We start from the raw sequence: 23,554 nt of genomic DNA on the forward strand, positions 1-23,554 counted from the left end.
AGGGAGCTTTGCCTCCCCTGGGAAACCTAAGCAGAGGCCCAGGCTCCACTAGGAGTGAGAGCTGGACGGGAGAATCCTCACCAGCTGCAAGTCTGTCTCGGGGGAGGGACCCTGGCGGACTTCTGGTCCCTGTCTGGATTCCCTGCCACCCCTCTCCCCAGGGGCATCCATCCATGGTGGAAGGTGGGATGTGAGTGGGGAACGGCCTCTGTGCTTTGGAAACAGATGGTTAGAGCTCAACTCAAAAATCCTTGTGCTTCTGAAAACAGAATAGCGTGAGTGATGGCCCCTGAAACACACACACGTGTACCCCGTCACTCGATAACTTAGACTCTTACACAAACACCCTCCTGAACACAAACACACGTCCACACGATGCCGTCCCAGTACACACCACTACCCGACAGCACACACACACTTCACACTTGCTCACATCACACTCTCACGGTGATACAGCACACGCATGTTCACGTCACACACACTCAGAGCACACAGACACGCCTGCCACACTCATCGCCCCCTCCAGCCCTGCCTGCACACAATTGTTAGAAGAAAAGAGCCATCAGGAGCTGTCTACCTCTGGCTCACAGCGAAGAAAGATTAGGGCTGCCCAAGATTAAACAGGAGAGTTAAAAATGACAAACAGACTTCGAAACAAGATTAGAGTCTTAATGAAAACCATAATGAATGGAAGAGCCATACAGATATCACCCATAAATGGCCATAAATATCAGACCAACAGATGAGATCCTAGATACTGCAGTTTGGAACCCCATCAAATTACTTCTATTATAATCCATCAATAAATAACCAAGCCCAGCCTCATATTTAAGGTCCTATCATGCTTCAGAGAATAGGCTCTGAGGCCAGACGAATCCAGGTTTGAATTCTGTGTTTGCCCCGACTAGCTTTGTTTTCCTGGGCTTGTTAGTCTGCTTGTCTAAGTCTCAGTTTCATCATCCATAAAATGTGGACGATTATCTCCCTAACAGGGATGTCGTAAGAGTTAAATTAAGTCCTGGACAGCAATAGTAATAATTTACAATAATATTAACAATTTACTATTATAGTTAATGTTAATTTTCACTATTATCTCTTGTTCCCTCCCCCACACCCCTTTTAGCATCCTGGGGTCAAGGATGCCCATTGGAGGCACCCACCAGATGGTCGGATCAGTCAAAAAATAAGGGAAAAAGGAGAAGGGAGATAGAAGGACTGGGACAGAGAACAGGGCAGGAGAAAGAGCAGGGAGACCAAGGGAAAAGGAAGAGAAAGAGGGACGGCGGATCCCTCAGATGTACACACTGGCATCTCCGCCATGTGGTGTCCACTCCCTCTTTGGGTGGTGGTTGCCAAGGGAAAGAAAGGTTCCGGAGTAACCAGAGAATTAGGGTGTGGCCTTCTTGCATTTTTTTTTTTTAATAGGAGCTTTAATGAGATATAATTCATATACCATAAAATTCTTCCACTTAGAGTGTACAATTCAATGGTGTTCAGTGTATTCAGCAATTTACTGAACCATTGCGACAGTCTATTTTAGAATATTTTCATCATGCCCCTCAAGAAACCCCATGCCCATTAGCACTCACTCCCATTCCCTCCCAACTGCTCCAGCCCCTAAGCAACACCAGTCGACCTTCTGTTTCTAGGGATTTGCCTATTCTGGACATTTCATATCAATGGAACTATACTGTCTGTGGTCCTTTGTGACTGGCTTCTTTCACTTAGCATGATGTTTTCACGGTTCATCCATATTCTAGCATATATTAATAACTTCCTAAATTTCTTAATTCAAAGCCAAGAAAGTGAAGGAAAAGAGCTTAATATTCCCACACACAAGCAAGTGTCATAATGGAAATTGTCCAATTGTTCACCCCAAGAAATCTCACTGAATCAAGGTTAGTCATTGGATTACACACCTAGATATCAGACAGTTGGATTCTTTCATTTTTACCATTGGGGACACCAAAGTACAGTGAAATGATGTTTTCTAGTGTGGGCTTTTTGCATCCTCCACAAACCTCTCAGGAAGAAAAGAAAATGAAATAGGCTCCAAATGTAAGAGTCTCTTGTCTAGGGCTTTATGATTCAGATTTAATGTTAAGAGACAAATAAGAGTCTCTTGGTATTCTGTCCACATGTCTCTCTCCTACCTCTTAAAAGTGACAATTCCCAGCTCAATTTTTACAATGTAAATGAATGACTCTCCTTTAATGGTTATCTGTCATTGTTTATGTTTAAAGTAATTTTATATGTTACTGTAGCCTCCAGATGCAGAAAAGCAGAAAGCAAGATCCCTAGGTCAAAGGTGGTTCCTGAGGTGGGAGGGGCTTAGGATCTGGATTGAAAAGGACTAGGCTAGTCACTGGATTTAGGAAACAACAATCACCTTTGTTCTATAACTAAAGTGAGACGTGTTCTGTAGGGTAACTACCCTGAGAATTACAGGAATGACAAGGTACCTATTCCACCCAGTTGGTCCCAGAGAGAGAAAATATTTAAAGCTTAAATTGTATGTGCAGCTTCACTCTCTGCACTGATGTCTACCACCATTACCCCATGGCCACTAGATGTTAGTCTAAGGCCATAGGTAAAGAAATTGAACTTCATGAATAACAGAACCAGAGATACCACTGACTAATACATACGCTTTAGGCAAACCCAACTAAAGAGAGTTGACAAAATATATTTCCTATATATGTGAGACCTCCCTTCTTTCCCATAAATTCCAATATTGATTTAGCTTGAATTATAGGAAGAGAATATTGTCCACAGCTGGCCACAAGCTATAGAATCTTAGGCCAGGCATGGTGGTAGCGGTGGCGGCCACAGCTAAAGAGTCAGAGAATGAGCTGCAACTGCGAAGTTCAGGTGTGAACACTGGTCACTCTCTATTTGGGCTGTTAAGTGACTAGTGTCTCTAGTTATCTCAGTGGATACTGTGGGAGTCTCAGAACCAAATTCATTTTTAAAGCCAAATTCATTTCAAAATGTAACAATAACTATACCAAATGGCCTTTTGTATAGGGCCATATTTCATGAAATAATACAATGTTGCCACTTTAAAAAGGTCAGGCATTGTTTATTAACAATGCTCCCAAAATCTCATTAAATCTGGGAGCCTGAGGACATATGGACTAACATAATGCTTTGAAGTGATCTGCATACCCCGTGGAGACTGTCCTGGGCCCAGAGGAGCAGTTTTGGCCTCCTGCGGCTACTGCCTGGAAGTCCCCACGCTCTTTGGAGGGCTGTCGCCCATGTATCAGTGTCTCTCTTCATTCCGTCTAGCACAGAGAAGGCACTGGTCAGATTTACCTAGCCCTCGAATTCCTTCCTCTATCAGAATTTATTCCTTAGCGCATCCTTGGCAAACAAATAGGTGATCCCAGATGAGGCAAATAGGGTTCTGAAAAAAGTAAGGTGACTGGAATTTTCTCCATTAATCTGGGCATGCTCCAGTTTGCACTAGGAGCATAAATTTGCATGTTGAATTCCAGAAGCCCCAACTCAAGGAATATTAGATAAAATAAAATTAATTCTTGTAATCCTCTGTGATCATATTCAAACCCAATATTCTCAGCTTGGCACGCAGAACAGGTTTGCCTGCCCACGTTCTCTGTGCTTTCGTATTAACATTATTTTCTCAAACACTGATTGAGCTCTGGCTGTATAAATGGCCCTGGCAGGGGACATTCTACCTCTGACCTGCATCCAGTCCTCTAGTAGCTTAGAGCCTAATGGGGGAAGATAGCAAATAGATAGATATGTGGTGGTTTTATCATAAAAGTTAGAAAAGTTCAGAGAACTGAATCTATTCTAATTGGGGTAGATTGGGATGGTTTTGAGTTCTGTTGGGGACACAAAGAGGAAGGACGGCATGGAGGTGGCAGCAAGCAGACACTTTCCTCCTTGAACAAGTTCAAAACACCTGCATGGTTCTTTAGCTTGCAATCTGCTTCCTCTTGTTCTAGGGAGGCTAGCATTGAGAGACAGCTCTTTGAGGTGGGATGGCTCATGGCTGAGCCCAGCAGGCCTCGGGGACTTGGGAAAAGGCCTATGACCATGAACAATTGCTGGATGGGCCCAAGATGGTGATGGCAGAGAGGCGGAGGCAGTTTAGCCTGACTTTCTGCAGAAATCTGTTAGACCCTAGGAAGCAACCTTGACACCACGCAGTGGTTTGGTTCTTCCTGGCTCTTCCGTGAGATTAGGCTTTTTCCTGTGGTTCTAGAGATGGGATTGATCATGCAGTATGTGAGCTTCATTTCCTTGGGGGAATCAGACTTCCTGTGTACCAGTCTCTAGTGATTAGTGATCTAACGACTGCCCAACACTGCCAGGGCCGGTCCAGGGCAATATAAGATCTTTTAAGAAGCTACTGTTTATGGAATGTTTGCCCTGTGCCTGGCACTGTGCTCAGCGTGGTATATACAGTCTCTCATTCAACGCTTGCGACAATCTAGGGGAGTAGATTCTAGAAATTGAGGGCTTGATGAGAGTAGTAGGTAACTTGGGGAAAGGTGCAGCCAGGATTCCAGATGTACTTAACACAGAGCCTGTGCTAGCCACCGTGCCAGCCTGCTTCCCAACATAGGCAGGGGACACCGGAGTGTGCGCAGAGCCGTGGCATCCTCTTGCCTGCCCTGTGTTCCCGGGAGTCACAGGCTACGCTCTCACTCTCTGCTACTCCCCTCATCGCCCTACCTCCGGAGCACTCCTGGAAGGAAGCTCACCAGAGGAGATGCAGGCACACTGTGTCCTGGGCCCAGGGACAGGTGACCTTTCCAATTCAGCACCTTTATAAATCTTACCTAATGAAGTTAAGGGAAAAAAAGAATTAATGAATAAATGAAGGTTAAATCACTCCCTGCAGAAAATGGATGCTGACAGCGAGGGCCAAGAAGAGAGCTGGGAAAGCAGGGAGCCGACTTGCATAAGAGGCTTTTAAAATTCCCTTCCCCAAATTTGAGGGAGGTGCAAAGCTTGCCAATTCTGACACGGGCAAAGAAGGCTTTGGGGAGTCCACGGAAGACAGCCTGAAGAAGACGGAGTGAGAAAACCATACTCTACCTTGGATGATGTTTTCCTGATGCCGATTTGGGTATGATACACATATGTGTACATGTACACATACATACATACACATACACGCTGTATACACTATTAACGCCTGCAGCCAATCAACACATCGGTAGTTTGGGTCTGCCTGGCTCATCCCTGGTCTCCTGGGACCTCTGTGGCATATTTTCTTGTCAGCACACACTTGTTAGCCTCCTCTGTCTCCTTGACACCACTATGATTGTCCCTACTCCCAACGGCCACCCTCCCTGCGCTGCACACCTCAGCCCAGTTGGCTCAGAGGGGCTGTTGATGAACGCATGGCTGAGCCCAGGGAGAAGGAGAAAGAAAAGCAGAAATAGCTCCTGGCCGCGGCAGGCAGGGCAGCCAGGCCAGGAGCTGATGCAGGGAGTGGCAGGGGTTGGGGGGAGATGGATGACAAGGAGACACCTGGTGAAGCTCAGAGGGCAAAATCCGGGATGAGGGGCTGGAGAATCATATCCTCTCCCGAGCGCTGCTGCTGCCTTACTGAGTCACTCTGGGGCAGGTCACTTGCTGAACTAAACCTCAGCTTAGCTCCTCAGTGAAACGGGGCAGGAAGAGGAAGGTCTGCAGGAAAGGATCAGCCGCAGGAGTCCTCCCCAGGAGCCGCAGTACGAAAGATCAATAACTGGGACCGCCTCTCCTCTCTGCGCCCACAGGCTTTTAGGAATCTGATCGTGGAGACAGGGAGGCTCGAGGGCCCAGCGCAGCTCGCCCACCCTGCGTGGGGAGCGGCAGGGAGCCCACACTGCTCTGATAGAGGGGTGGGGATGCTGGGTGTGGGCTGGGGGCTGGGCAGAGACCCACAACTGAGTGCTGACTAGATCAACCAGTAAATAAAAGGTCACAATGATTTTTCCAGGCACCCAGGGAGAAGCAGACAGAGAGCTCTGCTGACGGCAGGAGCTGACAACTGGCAAATGAGCCTCCACAGTTATCTGTTTTCCTTCCTTATTCTTGTCTCATAAGACAGAGGCTAGAAATAGATGCAACTGGCAGATGACTTAAGGATGAAAAATGAGCACCGCGGTAGTTGTGGGGGGCTCCGTGGTAGCGAAAGAGGGAGCTCGCGGCTGAACCAGGGAGAAGAACAGGTCGGCTGCCGCCACGTCCATGGGCTTGGCTCGGGCTCTGTCCCAGGCATCGTGCAGGGATTAGTCATTTTGTCTTCTCAGCAATCCTATAAGGTAGGCATTGTTGTTATCCCCACTTTACAGAAGCGAAAACTGAGGCTGAGCGAGGATAAGCCAGGCCATATCGAGTGGAGTGGCAGAGCCAAGATTTGAATGCAGTCCTATCTGTCTCCAGAGAGGAGCTATCCACACCATAGTATAATTCTGCCTTTTCGTGTATACTTTCTTTCCTTGTTTCTTTTTTTTCCCTGCTTGCTTTCTTTCTAACCTTCAACAAGTGTTTATTGAGCACCTAGTTAAGTAGCACACACTGTGATATCTCTTGGGGTGACAGAAGCAGCCCAGAAAGGCAAGGTCTCTGTTACCAATAAAAGTCGTAGAAAGGATGGAGTGAATGAAATGGACTCACTCTCTCCTTTATCCTCTTCCCATGAACCTGGGGTGGGCAGAGGTCTTCCCCGCTGTAGAGTCAGAGACATGGCTGTCTTGAGGGGAGCAGACTGGCATGATCACAGTGGCCTTCAGTGGTGGAGCTCTGCCAGTGCTGGCATCTTTTCTCTTGATGATGCTACTTAGATCCGTGGCCTGTCCAGAGGGCCTGATGGCGGGCCTGCCGCCACCGAGCACCAGGAGCTGGGTGCACGATTGCCTCCTCCCAAGTTCTGTGTTGTAGCAGCAGGGGCAGGGAGAGCCTGCAGTCCCTTCTTTTGGGGCTGAGGCCCCTTTCCTCTTGGGAAGGGTGGGTAGCTGGAGCCCACCTGAAGGCTGCTCCCCTGTGTGCTACGGAAATCCTGGGAGGATGGATGCCTCCTAATCTCTGCCTTCAGCTCTGACAATACCCAGTTTTGGGGAATATTCCTTGGATAAACTGAACTCTCTCATGCCTCCCAAGCTTTCCTTCACTTGATACTCCTTTGCTTTTTATTCCACTAGGTGAGTCCCTCCCCTTTCCTGAGTCGCCTAGAACATCACCTCCTCCAGGAAGCCTTCTTTGACTCACAGGCTGCGTTGGGTGGTGACCTCTCACGTATGCCCATCGCTCTGCAAACCGTATTGTCATTCACGGCTTACTTGTCTGTTTTCCAGTGACTGTGCAAGGATGAGCTCTATGCTGTGAGCACAGTAGGTCCTCAAAGGGTGTTTGACAAGCTCCTCGGTGGCTGAGTGGCTGAGACCATTGTTTTCACCTCTGTCCATTTTTCCCTTTCCAATCTTTCTTCCACCTGACTCACGTCTCTGCCCACCTCCCTCCTCTCTTCATTAAGTATTAGTGGAGGGCAGAGGCTGAACCTGGACTATTCACTAAGCCACCAGCAGTGGATGACACAGCCCGTCTTCCCTCCACCTGCTGGAAATTTCAAACCTCAGCCTGTTTGCAGGGGTGGGGACTGGTAATAGGGTGGGGTGCGAGGTGAGGAGGGTTACATGATGCAGGGCGGCAAAGGCTCGGGGAATTTAAGGGCACGCCGTGTAGACTATGCAGTGGAGACCGGGCCTGAGATGCTGCGGCCCAGGCTGGCTGCCACGGAAAGGTCAAAGGGCCAGCTGGAGAAAGGCAGCCACGGTGGGCTGCGAAAACAGTGCAAACGGGAGGAGGAACTCGAACCTGCCCTGCCCCTAACAGGTACATGCAGTGGTGTTGTATGAAGGAGTCTTGATAGCGTAGATGACCTTCTACATCCCCAGCACACTCAGGGATGTTTGCTCCCATCTCACCTCCTTGCTCTCACAAGCGCATGCACACCTGGACCCAGGTCGGCCTCTAAGCGCTGTGCACGCAGCCTGCATTTGATGCCCTCATGGCTAGAAAGAACGCACCAAATGTCGTGCCTGCAAGGGTCACTGAAATACGTTTTATCAGTGGGGAAAGTGAGGCCCCAGTTGGCCTTGACTCAGAAGCACTGGTGAACAACTCTTTGATGATTAGCAGAGGCAGACTCTTACCTTACCCCTCCCCAGCCCCTCTCCCGGCCCCTCTGCCATCCCTCCATCCCCCTCCTACCACCACCTCCCTGGAAGTTTGAAGTTTGAGTCTAAATTTCATCCCTGTGACCAGCCCAGACAGAAGCCTTGTCTGATGGGCAGCATGTGTGAGCAGCTGGCCAGAACTCACAGGCACTAAGGAAAAGCCCTCACATATTTCTATAAACCAGCCACCTGGTCACTTCTGGATGAGAAGTTCAGCAGCCTTCCCCTAAAGAAATTGACCAGTGGTCAGCTTCCCACCTCATGGGAATCCTGTGTTCATGGGACCCCCCTAAATAAAAGTCCTGAGAAGGTCCAAGCCTAAGCCACTCGCATGAGAAACCTGCTGGCGTGGAGACCAGCTCCTTTCCCTTCCCTCACGAGGGTCATTGCCAAGTCCCAGCCGTGAGCCTCAGACTTCACATCGTGCTTATTTCCAAGGGTTTGCTGACTTCCTCTTTCCTACCCCTCCCTTTCCCTGGTGGCTGATGCTTCTCTTGACACCTCTGAACCTGTATCTTCACACCACAGAAACTGTCCTAGTCATCAGCAGACGGAAATAACTTTTCACGACGGCTCCTCTGATGTTGCCATCTTTTGTGTTGATCAAAACAACAGAACGAATCAGACTCTGGGCGTCTGATTGAAGCCTAATTGGAAATCCAAAGTGGCACTAAATGTTACGGTCTAAATAAAACACATTCAATTACCGAAACTCAACACAGGGAGCACCAGGGAGAGCTCCGGGAGGGAGATAAAAAGCAGGCTGCAGAGTTCCGGGGTGTCACTACGGGGCCCCAGACATTTGGCTGGGTATGACTCAAGATGGTGCTTACGAGAAGCTTTCTTGAGCCTGAGAACCCCTGGTTAGGGCCAGTGATTGAGCTGATTCCGGTTCCCAGGGCTCACACTTGAAATAGCACCAGAGAGGCTGAAGCAGGGGCTTCGGTGCCACACCTCCCGTGTGTCCTGCACTGCCCTCCTTGCAAAGGTCTTTCCTTTGCCAGGCGGGTGGAGCTGTGGACAGGGCAGGCGATTGTGCAGGCGAGTCAGGACGTCGCCCGCTGGGGTCCCTGATGGGCTGCCTTGGTGGTGGGGGACAGCGTGCAGTGCAGGAGCTTTGCAACCACATGGATCTGCACCTCGCTCCCGGCTCTGCCTCCTGGCAGTTATAGGAAGGCCTCGTCCCTTGCTGCACCTGGACTCCCTCATTCGTCAAACGGAGGTGATAATACCTGTCTCTCCAGGTTGCTGTAAGGAGGAGAGAGAGTGCCTGGGAGGCGCCTGGCTGCAGCAGGGGATGAAGGGCAGCAGTGACTTCCTAGGGTGTGGTGCTTTTTCTCCCTCTGCTCTGACCACCAGAGACATTTCCTCTGGCTGCGTACGGCCTGGGGCGGTGCTCTCTTTCCTTCATTGGTTTTTAAAACAAACAGTGCACTGCTCCCATCTCCTTGAAGGTGTCAAGTGAGGCGGTACTGAGTCTGCTCTGGTCTCCTGGAGCCTTGAAAGCTGCCCTTTGAGCCTTTCCCTAATTTGGAGCCAGGTGTGGGGAGAGCAGGAGGGGAGATGCCGTCTGCAGCCAGACGGCAGCCAGGGGGCGCTGACTCAGGAAGCCCAGGGAGGTGTGGATTTGGCTTCAGAAGTGTGGGGTGGAGTCCTCGCCCTGCTGTGGGGCAGCTTTGTGGCCCTGGGCAAATTACTTAGCCAGATTGAATTTCAGAGTTCTTATCTATAAGCAAGGCAAGGATAATAATATTTATCTCCCAGACTTGTTTCATTAGCTGCGGTCATGTTTGAAAACTAAAATAAGAAAAACACGACATAAATATTAGTTAGATTTCAACATGTCTTAAATAAGGAGGAGCTGAGAGGCAAGGCAGGGCAGGGCAGTTTTCTTTTTCAGGTGTGGCTCTGTGCAGATCATGTCTGTAGGATTTGGCCTGGTGATGATGCATGGGGACCCAACCATAAAAATATAATTACTACTACTAACATTTATTAAGCAGGGAGTATGTGCCAGGTACTGTTCAGCGTGCTTTTGATGTATTAATTTATCTAATATAATCCTCAAGCAGACGCCATAATTATTCCCATTTTACAGACATGGTAACTGAAGCACAGAGAAGTGGAACAACTTGTCCAATGTCACACAGCAGTAAGTGGCGGAGCCAGGACTTGAACCTAGGCTGATAGGGAGGCTCTAGAACTCTTCATGGCTGTCAGGAAACTACTCATAGTCAGTTGTGGTCGGCTTCTTCACATCCGTCTTTGTACACCCTCTCTTCTGCGAGGAGTCACTTCCCCCTCAGATCTCTCCTCTTCAGTAAAATAAAGGGCTGCTATTCACTAGATAATCTCTGAGTCTCAACTAGCTCTGGGTCCTTGTGTTAGGGGAAGGGTGAGTCCTCGGTCTCAGTGGCCCCAAGTATCACAGGAACAAGAATAAGTCCCTTCCTGGTGGTATGCTCTGACATATAGATAAACAGCCTTCTCTTGTTGTTTATCTGGCTATTTATCTGTACATCATTCTTCCCCTCCAGAAAGTGGCAGCCCTGAGGGCAGGGGTTCTATTTTATTTATCTCTATGCAAAAACACACTTAAATAGTGCTGTTGTTGCATTGAAAAGAACAAAAAGTAAAAGAAGGTACCTATCTTCAGGGCAGCCCTATTTATAAGATCTTTGCAGGACTATGACTTAGAAAGACAGCCCTATCTAATCTGCATATGCAAATGACTTGTCAGCCGACAGCTCTATGCATTATACATGGTAGACACTTAATGGTCTGTTGAATGAATGAGTCTGTGTATGCAAATGATATGCAATGATATGCAAATCTCTCCCTATTTTAATTTGACCCTTGGGAACATCTTCAGGGACACTCTTGGGCCTGGGTTGTTTTTAATTTTTTTTTTTTAATTAAAAGTTTTAAAACACAACCAGTGTTCTTTCTTGCCTGGGCTAAGTGAAACTTGTCAAGTTGGGGAAAGGAATTCTGGGCTGGACCAGGTTAATCAGGATTTACCCGGGTTCTCCTGGTAATTCAGATGATGACCTGTGTAAGTGACTTGCCTCTCTTGGCATCAGTTTCCCCATATTTAAAAGAATGGGGAAGGGTAGGTTTCATTCTGGTATTGAGACCCTACGATCTCCCACCTCCCAGCCATAGGAACACCACTCGGGACAGAGTGTCAGCCTTCAGTAGGACCTACCTAGGAAGAGAAATCAAATCCCTGGCCAAGGATTAGAGACTCTCCAGCCCCTCTGCCCATTCAGAGAAATGAGGTAGTTGGCACCACTTCTTCCTGCCTGGGCATTGTATTCAATCATTTCTTTCCAAACCAAAGGATTTTAAAATCCGAGGCTGGAGTTTTCCCTCTTAAATACAACAAGCCAAGCGTCTGATTAACAGGGTGGGTTTGCATTTCCTTTCCCTCATGCGAAAATATTTATAAAAAGTGCTCCAATGAGAATATTAATAGCCAAGGAATCAGCTCCCTGTTAGCCTCTTTGTTCTTTGACATTCGAAATGGGGGAAAGAAAGAGGAAAAATCAAAACCCAAGCTTGAGGTGGTCACTGTTCCCTGCATCCTTGCCCCCCCAGGAGACGGGATTCTGCCACTCCTTTGGGACAGGCAGTGATGTGAGCACACTCAGCTCTTGGGCCACACGGGGGTCCCTGGTCCTTAACCAGAAACACATGTGCCTCAAAGGCTTGGATTGAAAGTGACACATTTTAAAACAAAAGTGCAGCAGCAATTCGCTTATCCTCACTTTCCTAATCCTCAAACTCTGTAATTCTCCCCAAAGTCCCTCAGGCTCAACTCTCACCCCTGCCCCCTCGCATTCCCTCCCCCGTGGCTCAGCCCAGGCCCCTAGCCCAGGCAGAGGGAGGTCTCCTGTTACCGAGCCTTCGCCCGCCTTGTAAAAATACACCTTGGCATGCTCCGCCTGCGCCCTGGGAAGTCTTATCGCCTGGACTAAACAAATGTGCACAATCAAAATAACAGTCTGAGATGTCAAAATAAATGAGCAGGGGACATCTGGAAGTGCATTCCCTGTGTTTCTTCTTTCCCTTCCCCAAGGTCTGTAGGTGCCCGAGGGGCCTGGCAGGCAGTAGCTTTGGCTGCAGGTAGAAGACTGACTATCTCATCCATCACAATAGCCCTTTTGAAAAGAGTTCTTCCTTTTGGCCCAAGATCCAGGTTAGTACCTGATAGGAAACCAGAATCAGTCCTCTGGTGAAGCCCGCTGCACCCTGCTGGATGGCATGCTAGAGGGCTGGCCTGTCCTTCTATCCTGTCCCCCGTGCAGGGGCAGGGTCTTCAACCAATGCAGGGAACTTCTGCATTTAAGACCTTCAGGGGAGAGTGGCTTTACTCTTTCAAAATAATTTTTGTTTCTGATAACTCCTGGCCAAAGTTCTCTTTGCCCCAACTCTCTTAAAATATTTAAGCCAGGGGTTGTTAAAAAGCCAGTCTCCTGTATTCCCTGGGGATGAGGTCCCGTTGCCCTGCATACTGAAGCTGGGTCACTGAGGAGACCCACTCCTGGGTAGCCGACACAGTACTGTCCCGCGAAGACTGCCCAGACAGCCCTTGCATGCCCTGGGTGGGGCAATGTCCAGGCAGTGGGACCCTGCTCCTGATGGATTCCTGCAGAGGCTTCCCAGAAGCACTTTCGGGGCCCACAGGCATTTGATGGGACCTCACTTGGGACTCACACAACCTTCAGCAAGCTTTAAAGCTACTGGGGCTTCCCCATGTGGTTTTGGGAAGTCAAGCCAGTTCTGATGACTCTGGAGCTGGCTGCTGGGTGGGGTACAACTAGGACAGCAGCAGCTAAATGGGATGCCCTCTGGGCCTCATCTTTCTCATCTGGGGTCAGAATGGGTGATCTCTGCAGTCCTCACTGGCTCTGATGCTCTGTGGTTCCATGACCCTGGCAGATGAGGAAACGTGGATTTGTCTCTTCCGAGCCTTGGTCCTTAAAGTGTGCTCACAGAGCACATGCATCAGAATCCCATGGGTGGTGGGCAGCAGGGTGATGAAGAGACAGCTGACTGTGTGACAGCCAAGGCCAAGTCATAAAAAGGCAATGCAGTGTCTACCTTATTTATGGAAGTGCTCACTCTTGGTGGCCTGAGCTGCCATGCTCAAGAAGTCTGACTGTCTTGGAGGCCACCGTGCTGTAAAGGAAGCCCAATACACATGGAGAGGCCTTGTCTAAGGCACTCTGGCCAATAGTCCCAGCTGATCCCAGATTCTAGTTCCCAGGTGCCTGTTATGTGGGAGGAGAAGCTTCCAAACGATTCCAGCGCCTAGTCATTCTAGTCACCCCCAGCCATTCACGTCATCCCTGCAGACATCGTAGAACAGAGATGAGCTATCTTTGGTGCTCCCTATCTGAATCTCTGACTTACACAGTCTGTGAGCATAATAATTTTTTTTAATATCCCTAAATTCAAGGGTGGTTTTTTACATAGCAATAAATAACCAGAACAGTATGCCAACTACTGGCACATGGAGAGCACTCAGAACTGGGGTCTGAGCACTCACTACCTGGAGAATGGCAGCCTCATCTTTTGCAGTGAACTTGAGACTTGGTTACTTACCCAGAGGGGTCAGAAATGAAAAGCCCCATGGCTAGTCCCCTTCTGGCCAGGGGTCCACACATGCAGCTGGACAGGGCCCAGAGGGCTTGGGGGATGACCAGGGCTCAGGGTCCCCCTCCCTTTTCTACACAGATGCCTGCTATACTGGCCTCCTGGGCCTCACACATGGGCCAGTGGCTGCCTCCGAGGGTATTGAAGGGAGCGGGACTGTTTAGTCTGCTGGGCACATTCCTGGATTTTTAAAATAAATAGCAGATTATGAGCAACTCAGCCCAATGCTGTCATCTGGTCAGGACAAGGGCTTCTGAGGTACCTCTTGAGAGGGAGCAGCAGGAATGGTAGGTTGGAGGCCACTGCCTGAAACTGGGAACTCTGCCTCAGCCATAATTTATAGCAGAGATGTTTCTAGCCCTTTCTGAGGTCCCAGGGAAGTTCTACTACTAATAATAATGATAACAATCACCACCACTTATCGAAAGCACTGATGATGTATCATGGCATTAGGTAATTTATGTACATTCTCCCAATCCTTACAATAGTTAATATTGTTAGGCTCATTATACAGATGAAGAAACTGAGGCTTAGAGAAGTTAAGTAACTTTCTCTCCAAACCATACACCTAATAAGTGGCTGTGGAAGGGAGGTCGGTCTGACTCCCCTGCCAGCTGTTAGCAACTATGCCATTTTGCCTCTCTAATCCTTGACATGGAGAGCAGCATCCACGTCCCCCACCCGCTCCAAACACACACACCCATCGCCAGCCCTTCAGCTGCTCCTAAGGCCCCTTCCAGCCTACACACAGCTATTCTCCATCGTGACTCCCTTTTTCCATTTCACCCTTCGCTGGATCATTTTATGCCTCTATTCCCTCTGCTAATTCAAACTAATTAAAGTATAAAATGGAATAATTGCTTCCATCCCTATACTCTTTTCCCATCCACCCCGAGTATAGTTATATTCCCTCTATGGGAGTGGCCGGCCTGACAAGTTGGGTGGAAACTGGGGCTATCAAGTTCCTTTTCATCTTGTTGCTTGGTTTTTCACTTGGCTCGTAGCCTGATTTCCCCTGGACTCACTGTCTGACTTCCATTAGACACCGGGGATATGGGAGTAACTTGCATTCACGCCCATAATGTCTGCTGAGTCACCGCTCATGAAGCTGGGGCAGACTTTCCAGGGAAGAGCCAGGCGTCCTCTCCGTGGAGCACCCGGGCAATTAACAGGATTGGGGAATCAGTTCCCAAATTCTCCCCTGGGACCGGCTGGTCTTAGATCTATTAACAGCACATTAATATTGACTTGTTAGGCAGTGACACTAATGACCCAACACTTCTTACTAGTCTTATTTCTTAATTACATTTAATTAATTAATTGAGAGAGAGAGAGGAGAGACAGAGAGAGAGGAGAGGTAGAGAACGCACAAGTGCTGTATTGGATATATTGGATTGTTCTAGCTCTGTGGGGAGATAAAAACCTCGGGAAGCAGAACGTGAGACCAGGACTTGGTTCTCTTCTAGCAGTGTGTTCTCTCTGTCATGGCCCCAAGGATATTATCGGTACCATGTTTTGGGGGAAGGGAGGAGGAACAGAGAGACAAGGGCTGGGGACAAGATGGAAGGCAGGGACGACAGTGGGCTGCCCAGAGATTTGTTACCAAGCGAAGTGATGGGAAGCCCCATTCCCACGATGTCTTATAAGGTCTTAGAATTTTTTGAGAACTACAAAGTCTTAAATCACTGCCTCAAAGAGGAATATAGAGAGTCCCCAACTTCTGATGGTGCGACTTATGATTTTTGACTGTAAGATGGCATAAAAGTGATACACATTTAGTACAAATCACACTTCGAGTACCCATACAACCATTCTGCTTTTCATTTTCAGTACAGTCTTCAATAAATTGCATGAGATATTCAACACTCAATTATAAAATCGGCCTTGTGTTAGAGGATTTTGCCCAATTGCAGGCTACTGTAAGTGTTCTGAGCATGTTTAAGGTAGGTGAGGCTAAGCTATGATGTTCAGTAGGTTAGGTGTGGTGAACGTACTTTCAACTTACAATATTTTCAACTTATGATGGGTTTATGGGGATGTAACCCCACTGAACACTTATCCATAACCAAACCAGCATTTTTACTCTCTCCAGAGTGTTCGCCCTTTAGGAAAGAAGCTCATCTGAGCACGTGTGGCCTCACAAATCTCCCCTTCAGAACGTTCTTCTTTTGGTCAAACCTCAAGCCCATTGCATAATACCTTGAGTGTTATCTTCTGGAGTGAGAGAGGAATCCCAAATCTCTTTAAATCTGAACGTTAGATTTATCATTTCCATCTTTAAAGGTGGAGAAATCAAGGCCTTGAGAAGTAGAGGGCCCAGCTTAGCCAGGGAGTCAGAGGTGGGGCCAGGCTGAGAACATGGGCCTCCTGGGGCCTGCTAGCTGGGCCTGGTGCCCCCTTATTCTCCTCCTCATCCATACTCACAGTCTTCACTCCTGAGTAGCGGAATCGTAATGTGCGAGAGGTGGAAGGGGCCCTGTGGAATCTCAGTGACCAGTGTTTATGTGGCGTGTGAGGCAGTATAAAAAGAAATTCCCATTTATCGTCTCAGCTGAGCCTCACATTGAGCTTGTGTGAGACACACTGAGGTTAAGGGACTTGTCCAAGGCCACTCAAATACATGGATTGGGGGATGGGAGCCCAATCAGAGCTTCGGACTCCAGAGACAAGCCTGTCATCTGACGCAACTCCCCTACTCCGTAAAGGAGGAACTGAAACTGTGAGAGGGTCATACTACTACTTATAGCAAAAGCTGGACTAGCACCCAGGACATCTGACTTTGTTTTACTGATTGTTCTCCTGCTACACATTCAGCTGCTTCCTCTACGAGACCGAGCTGTCTGGGAATACTCAACTCACAGCCGGCCTCAGACAGATGGGCCTTCTGAGCTGTTCTTGGCCCTCATCCCTGGACTCAGCTCCCGGTGAAGTCACCTGGCTACCTATTTCTACACAATTTACGGCTCTCCAGGTGACAGGCCTTGGAGCTCCATCACAAATCCCCCGCAGACTCTGCCTCCTGATTGCTGCTCCGCCTGGTACAGGGAGCTCCCCCACTAATATCTCACTTGAGCAGAGACAGCCCCGTGGCATTAAAAAACCCAAATTCTTCCTATATCTGCTCATCATGTCTGGCTACTGCTAAACCCCTCTGTTTGGTGCCAACTGTCACAAGAACTGGGCACCTGAAGCAGAAGACGAGGACAAAGGAGAGAATATTTACACATAAGCTATGTGGACACTTGGTTTGGCCAGGGCTGATGCTCTCAGAGACAGAATCAGATATGGATCCAGGAGGTCACTATGTTCCCTGAAGCCCACTCATCAGCCCCCAGCCCTGACCCAGCCCCTCTTCTTTGGCCACGTTTTGAAGCACCCCATTTGAGAAAGAGACACAAAGCCAAAAGATGTGCAATGGCACCTTCTGAGTTCCACTAAGGTCTCAGTGGTCACTTCTCTTTTTCCACTTCACTGGGCTCAGAGAACCCAAGCAAGAGCTCTTACCTAGAGCTGCCTGTCTGGTCATCAGCTATACACAGTGCCTCTCGAAAATATCCCATCAAATGTGGGTCTATTCAGTCCCTCTCATCATCCTTATATCCACCTATATAGGTTGCCATCTATCCATCTACCCTTCTGTCTGTTATCTGGGTCTGGAATGGTGTTCACCAAATGTTAACATGGCGTTTACATTTTGGGTAGTGAGATTTGGTGACTTGTTGCTATTTATTTTCTTGTATGTATTGCTTGAATTTGTATGGTGAGCATCTACCATTTTTATTAAAAAATAAATTTTTGTCTTAAAAATCAAGAATAGGAAGAAAAGGCAGAGCATTCATAGAATTCAATCTGCTGTTACGGAGATATCTGGGCACATGTCTCTCTCCCTTGTTATTAATAGGTTGTAGTCAACTTAAAGATAGTGACCAAGTCCCATTCATTTTGATGATTTCCCAGTACTTAGTTCCTAGGAAATATGTGCCCGGCAATGGTTCTCTTTAGGCCCACTGACTGTTTTATTGGAATAATAGGCCAGAGTTTATTTCCAAGACTGTCTTACCCATTCTTGTTTAGTCAAAGCCTCCTCCAACTCTACCAAGTTCCCATCTGGACCTGTTTATGCCTCCACTGCAGAGGCCACATGAAAGAAGGTGCAAAAGACAGGTGGGTCCAAGAGGATCTGGGTGTAATTTGCATGCAATTAGCATATGATTTGTGTCATCTATGCTCCAGAAGTAATTTTCAAGTTAGAACTGCATCACTGCTTCCCTTAATGCCGGCGTGTGCCCACTCACCTCTTCCTTCCTCCTTCCGCCCATCCCTCATCCTCTAACTCAGACTCCTTACATTCAAAAAGCAAGGAGGTAAAGAGAGCTCTGGAAAGGGTGACACCGATGAAGGACGCCCGGGCTCCTTGCAGGACACTCTGAGAATGACAGATGAGCCAGGAGGCGCCTTGTGAAAGCTCACAGGTGCTCCAGCCCCACCAGCATCCTTCTCTAGCCTAAGTCAGCGTCCTCAGCTGCTGAGACGGACTCACTATTCTTTTTCTCCTCCTTCAGCTTTTATCTTAGTTACCCTGTTCAGAAGAATGACAAGACCACTGCTGCTGCTGAGCCACAGTTAACCCACTGACCGAGTGAACGAAGGAAGCAGCAGCCCCGGCTGCGGGCTTTGCTCAGCTTTCTGGATGTCCATTGATCTCAGAGGTCCCCTCCTGTCTCCCTTGCTTCTCTCTCCCCTCACCGTGGCTCTCTCTGCATTTGCCTTCTCTGCTTACACATATTCAGAGGAAATACAATCTGGGGGAATAATGCTGCATCCATCCCAGAGGGCAGAGAACTTGCCCAGTTGTTGCCCAGCAGAGGGCAGAGGTCGAGTTCACAGGGCTCCCCATCTCCACAGGTACAGTTTCAGCTTCCCAGAGCTGACCAGCTTCTATCCTGCACCAGTCCAAGACTCAGGCTAAGATTTTTATCTCCTTTTGGGGCCCTATCTTGGGTCTGTCTCTCCCAGGAGTGGGCCCAGCCTGGAGGCCTGGATTATTTACACCTCTTTGGCTCCCTTGAGCAGCAGACTCTGTGGGCCCGCGAGCAGTAAATCTACCTCCTAATCACACCAAGCTGCTCCGTGCAGTCTGGCCCGTTCTTGCAGCGCTGTTCATCAACTCGCTGAGACAGGGGCTGTGGCCTAGAGAGAAGCCTCCGGGAAGTGGCTGGCCCCCGACTGCTTCTTTCTGGCTTCCTGCAAAAGCCTACGAGGACTCTGCCTCTCTCAGGACCCCTGTGCTGCAGGCCAGAGGTCTCTCTTGTTAGACTGAACAGCGTCTGAACAAAGGTGACAGATCATCGGAGGTTTCCTGGAGTTTGGGAAGGAGGGATGGGTGTCAGCACTTACCTGCCTTTCAGACATGACATACAGGAAGCGCTGATCAATGGAGAAGGCCATGTCCCGGAGGATGGGGCTCCCGTCTTTGAACACGGAGACCATCTCGTACTGGACCCCACCATGGGGAGGACCATCGGCCCGAATCTGCAAGAGAATCATGATGTCCTTAGCATCTGCATTCAGCGTTCCCTGGTGGGCTGCCTTTCTCCGCCTAGATCAGGGAGCTTACGGAAGACAATAGCTAACCCCCCAGTTGCTACTCCATACACAGAAGTGCCACTTACTTCAAACAGCCCCATTTCTACCAAGAGGAATCCTTTCCCAAGCCGTCTGAGTGCTCTGGGTCTGGGATTTCTGATTTATTTGTGTGGGCATATGCCCTTAGGAACGATTTTGATGTCCCTACATGGTTATTCTTGTGTGTGTCTACATATATTTCCAGCACCATGTGATGTACGTGTGTGCAAGCGAGTGTGTGCTTATGCACTCTGCCCTGCGGATGGGGTGGACGAATCGGCATCTGTACACAGTAGCCTCAGCTTGCAGGTGCAGGGCAATGGTGGACAGTTATACAAACCATCAAAAAGCTGGTCATCAAGAGATTCAAGGTTTTAAGATCTCAGGAAGGTCTTTCTGTCCCCAAACATACGCCCTGACTGTCTGCAAACGCGCCCCGTGAGATGCCAGCGGTGAACCAGGAATCCGGCTCAGACCCAGGAAAGTAAGTCAGACAGGACTTGGAAGCCGTCTAGCCCAGTGCTTCTCAGCCTTGGCTGCACGTTAGAATCATCTGGGGAGTTTTAAAAACTATGAATGCCAGGGCTAGATCTATTCATCAGAATCTCTGTGGGTGGGGCCCAGACATCTTCTTCGGGTTTAAAAGCTCCCCGGGTGAACTTAATGAGCAGCCAGGGTCAAGAAGCAGCGACGTAGCCCAGCAGTTCTCAAACCAGCGCGTCCTCAGAATCCTCTGGGGGGCTTGGTGAAGTGCACTGCTGGGCCCACCCCCAGAATTTCCGATTCAGTGGGACGAGGCCTGAGAATGCACATTTCTCACAAGTTCCCAAGTGATGCTGATGCTACTGGCCCAGTGGTTTGAGAAGTATTAATCTAGGCTAACCCCTATATTGAATACTGACCTCAAAGGAAAGAGGTCCCTAAGGTCATCCAAAAAGTGGGTGGTAAGGAGCCCTTGATTTGAATGTGCCCCACCCCCAGTTTCTTGTTTCCAGCACAGCAGCTGACTGTTGACCAATACTCCCTACTCCAGCCTGTTTTCTTTGTCCTCTGCCCATCTACACACCCTCTGACTCAAGCCCCACCTCCTCCAGGAAGCCTTCCCCAATCTCTCTCATGGCTAATTAATTGCTCCCACTTTGATGCCTTTTTTTTTTTAACCAGACATTTTGTCCTAGGATTATAATCAATTGATTTGCTCATTGTATATGTACCAGCTAACATGTATTGACTGCCAACTCGAATTGTTCTCTAATTGCTTCAGATGTGCGTAAGTCCTGTCAACATTTTGAAGGCACGGATATGTTTTCCATTTATCTTATAACCCTCTGAGGACTAGCACGGGCTGGGAACATGGCTGGGGATGGATAAAAGGGAATGCTTGAGAAAAGCTTGTTGCAAGAACATGAAGTGTGCACCAACTGATAGCGAATCCTGGACTCTTTGGGGCTAAATCAAAGTGAAGCTAAAAGACATTCTCTCTGCAAGATTTTTAGATTAAGACTCCTCCTCCCTCAAGTCCTTTGAATTTTCTCTTGTACTCCTAACCATCTCTTCCTCTTCCCATCCCTCCCACCACACCGAGAGTCCTGAGGGCAAGGCCCCATGACTTATTCATCCCCATCTCCAAGCTTCGTACCTGATGTCACAATAAATGTGTAAGGATGGATGAACGGATGCATTTTCAGTTCTTACTGGCCGAGTGGAGAGGGACAACAGCATTATTTATTGCAGAATTGGGGGAGTGGGACCAGGACTTTGGTTTCGATTTCTCTACCCTCCTGAGAATTTGCATACTTGAGGGCCTGAGACAGGGCATGGGCTGTACCTGTCAGGTTGGGCTGGACTAGGGGTGGGTGGGAAGCAGACCATGAGTCCATTGTAGGGTGGGAAGCACTGGCCCTGGAGTTCTCAATGGTAGAAACAGCAGATTCCTGCCTGAGGCCCTTGTGCCTAGACCCCAGGGCTGGAAACAGGGGGGCAGGGCCTAGAGGCTGGAGTACTGTGTTCTCCTCCTCACCTGTTTTGGCAGGTAACTCAGGGGGCCCTGGGCTTGAAGTCGAGGAGGTAGCTTCAATGGAACCAAGCAACCTCTTTTCTCAGCCATCCTAGCCCTAGCCACTGCCCTTGTGGGCTGGCCCCTTCTCATTCCCCTGAGCTCCAGGCCTGCCCTTTCTCTATCCAGCTAGTTGGCTTCCTGTTGTTCAAAGCTGTTGCCTTGTCTTTTGTCACTAAAGCCCCTCCTCCCAGGGATGAGGTCAGGGGTCATTCTCATAGGATAGAGGGAGACTCTGGGAGTCAACGATGATGTTATGGGGCTGAGGCTATTACCCTCCACCCGGAGCAATTCTGATTATGGGATTCAAGCAGAAGGAAGAACAAGGATCTCTATCTAGAAAATACCCCATAATCGAAAAGCCTCTCCTTAACATTCAAAGCCCAATTCTCTTTTTAGGGTGACAGATGCAAATTTCTGTGAGACCCTTACAGAAATGTTTCGGCCTTTAGTCACAAAAGTTCTTGGGCCATTGCAGGAGGCAAAGGGAAGATGTGATTGCCACGACTTCTGCTTGGTTTGGCCTCACTTTTCTGTTTTCATAAAATGAGAGGTTCGGGCTCTGCTTCTTGTCTGAGTTGGAACCATATCCCATCTCTGAAGGGAACGTGCCTCAGTACCTTTCCCGCCCTGCCTGTGACAGCCACTCCTCTCCAGGGAGACTTAAGTCTCCTTAAGGCACCGGCTCAGCCCTTGGAGCTGCAGATCCAGCCCCTCCCCAGGCGTGGCCCAGAGTTAGCCAGGAGGCTGGCTAAATGCCTGTCAGCTGGAGCAGCCGCCCTCTGCCCAGCCCGGGCACTGGTGTGGATCCCAGAAAGACCTGGACACATAGGCAGAGGGGAGAATGAGCACCACAGGTCCAGCTGTCTCCCTGTGGTCCCTAGGACCGGACAGCACTCATGGCCAGATCAGAGCTGGGATTGAACCAAAGACAACCTGTTATCACACACTCTGCTGCTTTTGGTTAGGACCAGTCCCAGCCATTCACTTTTTACTGAATCAGAGACTTAAGCAGAAGGGTCTTATTTTTTCCCTGTCTGCAACCTCAACCTTTTAATATACCAGTTGAAGCCAGAATCAACCCTACATAACTCTCAAACGTCAGAGCTGAAACCAAACGAGAACAGAAAATGTTGTTGGTGCTGAACCTGAACTAAGCTATCCTGCTTCATTCGGTCTAAATCCCTGGAAAGAAGGGCAGTATTGGCCAAGGAATCTGCAGTTCCCACTCGCCCCATAATTTGTGCTGTCTGCCCTGAGCTTGCATAACCCTTCAAGATACCTGCGGGGGCCAGAGAAGATGGAGAATTTCATGATAGCTACCACTTACACAGTTTTTACAGCATGCTAGACTCTGTTACGAGCATGTAACAACAAAAACTAACTCACTTAATCCTTACAAGTACCCTGAAGTAAATACTATTACTATTTCCATTTTACGGGTAAGAAATTTGAGGCACAGGGAAGTTAGGCAACTTTCCCAAGCCCACACAGCAGAAGAGCTGCACAGTTGGGATTCGCACACAGAGCCCGGCTTCTTAGCCACTTTGTGACATTCTTAGGAGAACAGAGTAACGGGCCAACACAGCTGTTCTGTGCAGCGGAACAGAGTAGATGGGCAGACTGAACGTCCAAACTCTCTTCTTACCCACTCTTCCTCCTTCAGACCCCTGAGGTCAAAGTGGGATGATCACCTATTTCCTGGGGGCAACAATAAACTCAGAACCTAATGTTGGGGGCTTAAACTTGGTTTATCAGGGCTGGCTTTGGGGTAGGAGCGTGCGAGGTAAAATTCAGGGGAGATTTACTGTCTGGTGTTCCGTGAATATGAAATAGTAATCCTATTAGTATCTTTCCTTTAAATCACGGCTATGTCTGTACAGAAATTAATGATGTCCTCTTTACTTGAACATCCAATTCAAATCAGCATATCCAATTAACTCACCTGCAGTCCCCTCCAAACTTCTGTTCCTGAGCATCAATTTCTTTTCTAGTTAGCTCTAAATTA

General features: G+C 48.7%; 1 protein-coding gene across 1 annotated transcript in view; it reads right to left on the bottom strand.

The window, feature by feature from the left end:
- The window catches only part of PLXNA2 (plexin A2), a 207,309-nt gene that overhangs the window by 90,125 nt on the left and 93,630 nt on the right, over nucleotides 1–23,554 (bottom strand). The window contains exon 4 of the mRNA XM_012638836.1: nucleotides 19,263–19,397. Coding sequence (XP_012494290.1) covers nucleotides 19,263–19,397 — 135 coding nt within the window. The remainder of the gene's footprint in view (nucleotides 1–19,262; nucleotides 19,398–23,554) is intronic.

This window comes from Propithecus coquereli, unplaced genomic scaffold, assembly GCF_000956105.1.
Source record: "Propithecus coquereli isolate 6110/MARCELLA unplaced genomic scaffold, Pcoq_1.0 Scaffold135, whole genome shotgun sequence".
Taxonomy (NCBI): Eukaryota; Metazoa; Chordata; class Mammalia; order Primates; family Indriidae; genus Propithecus; species Propithecus coquereli.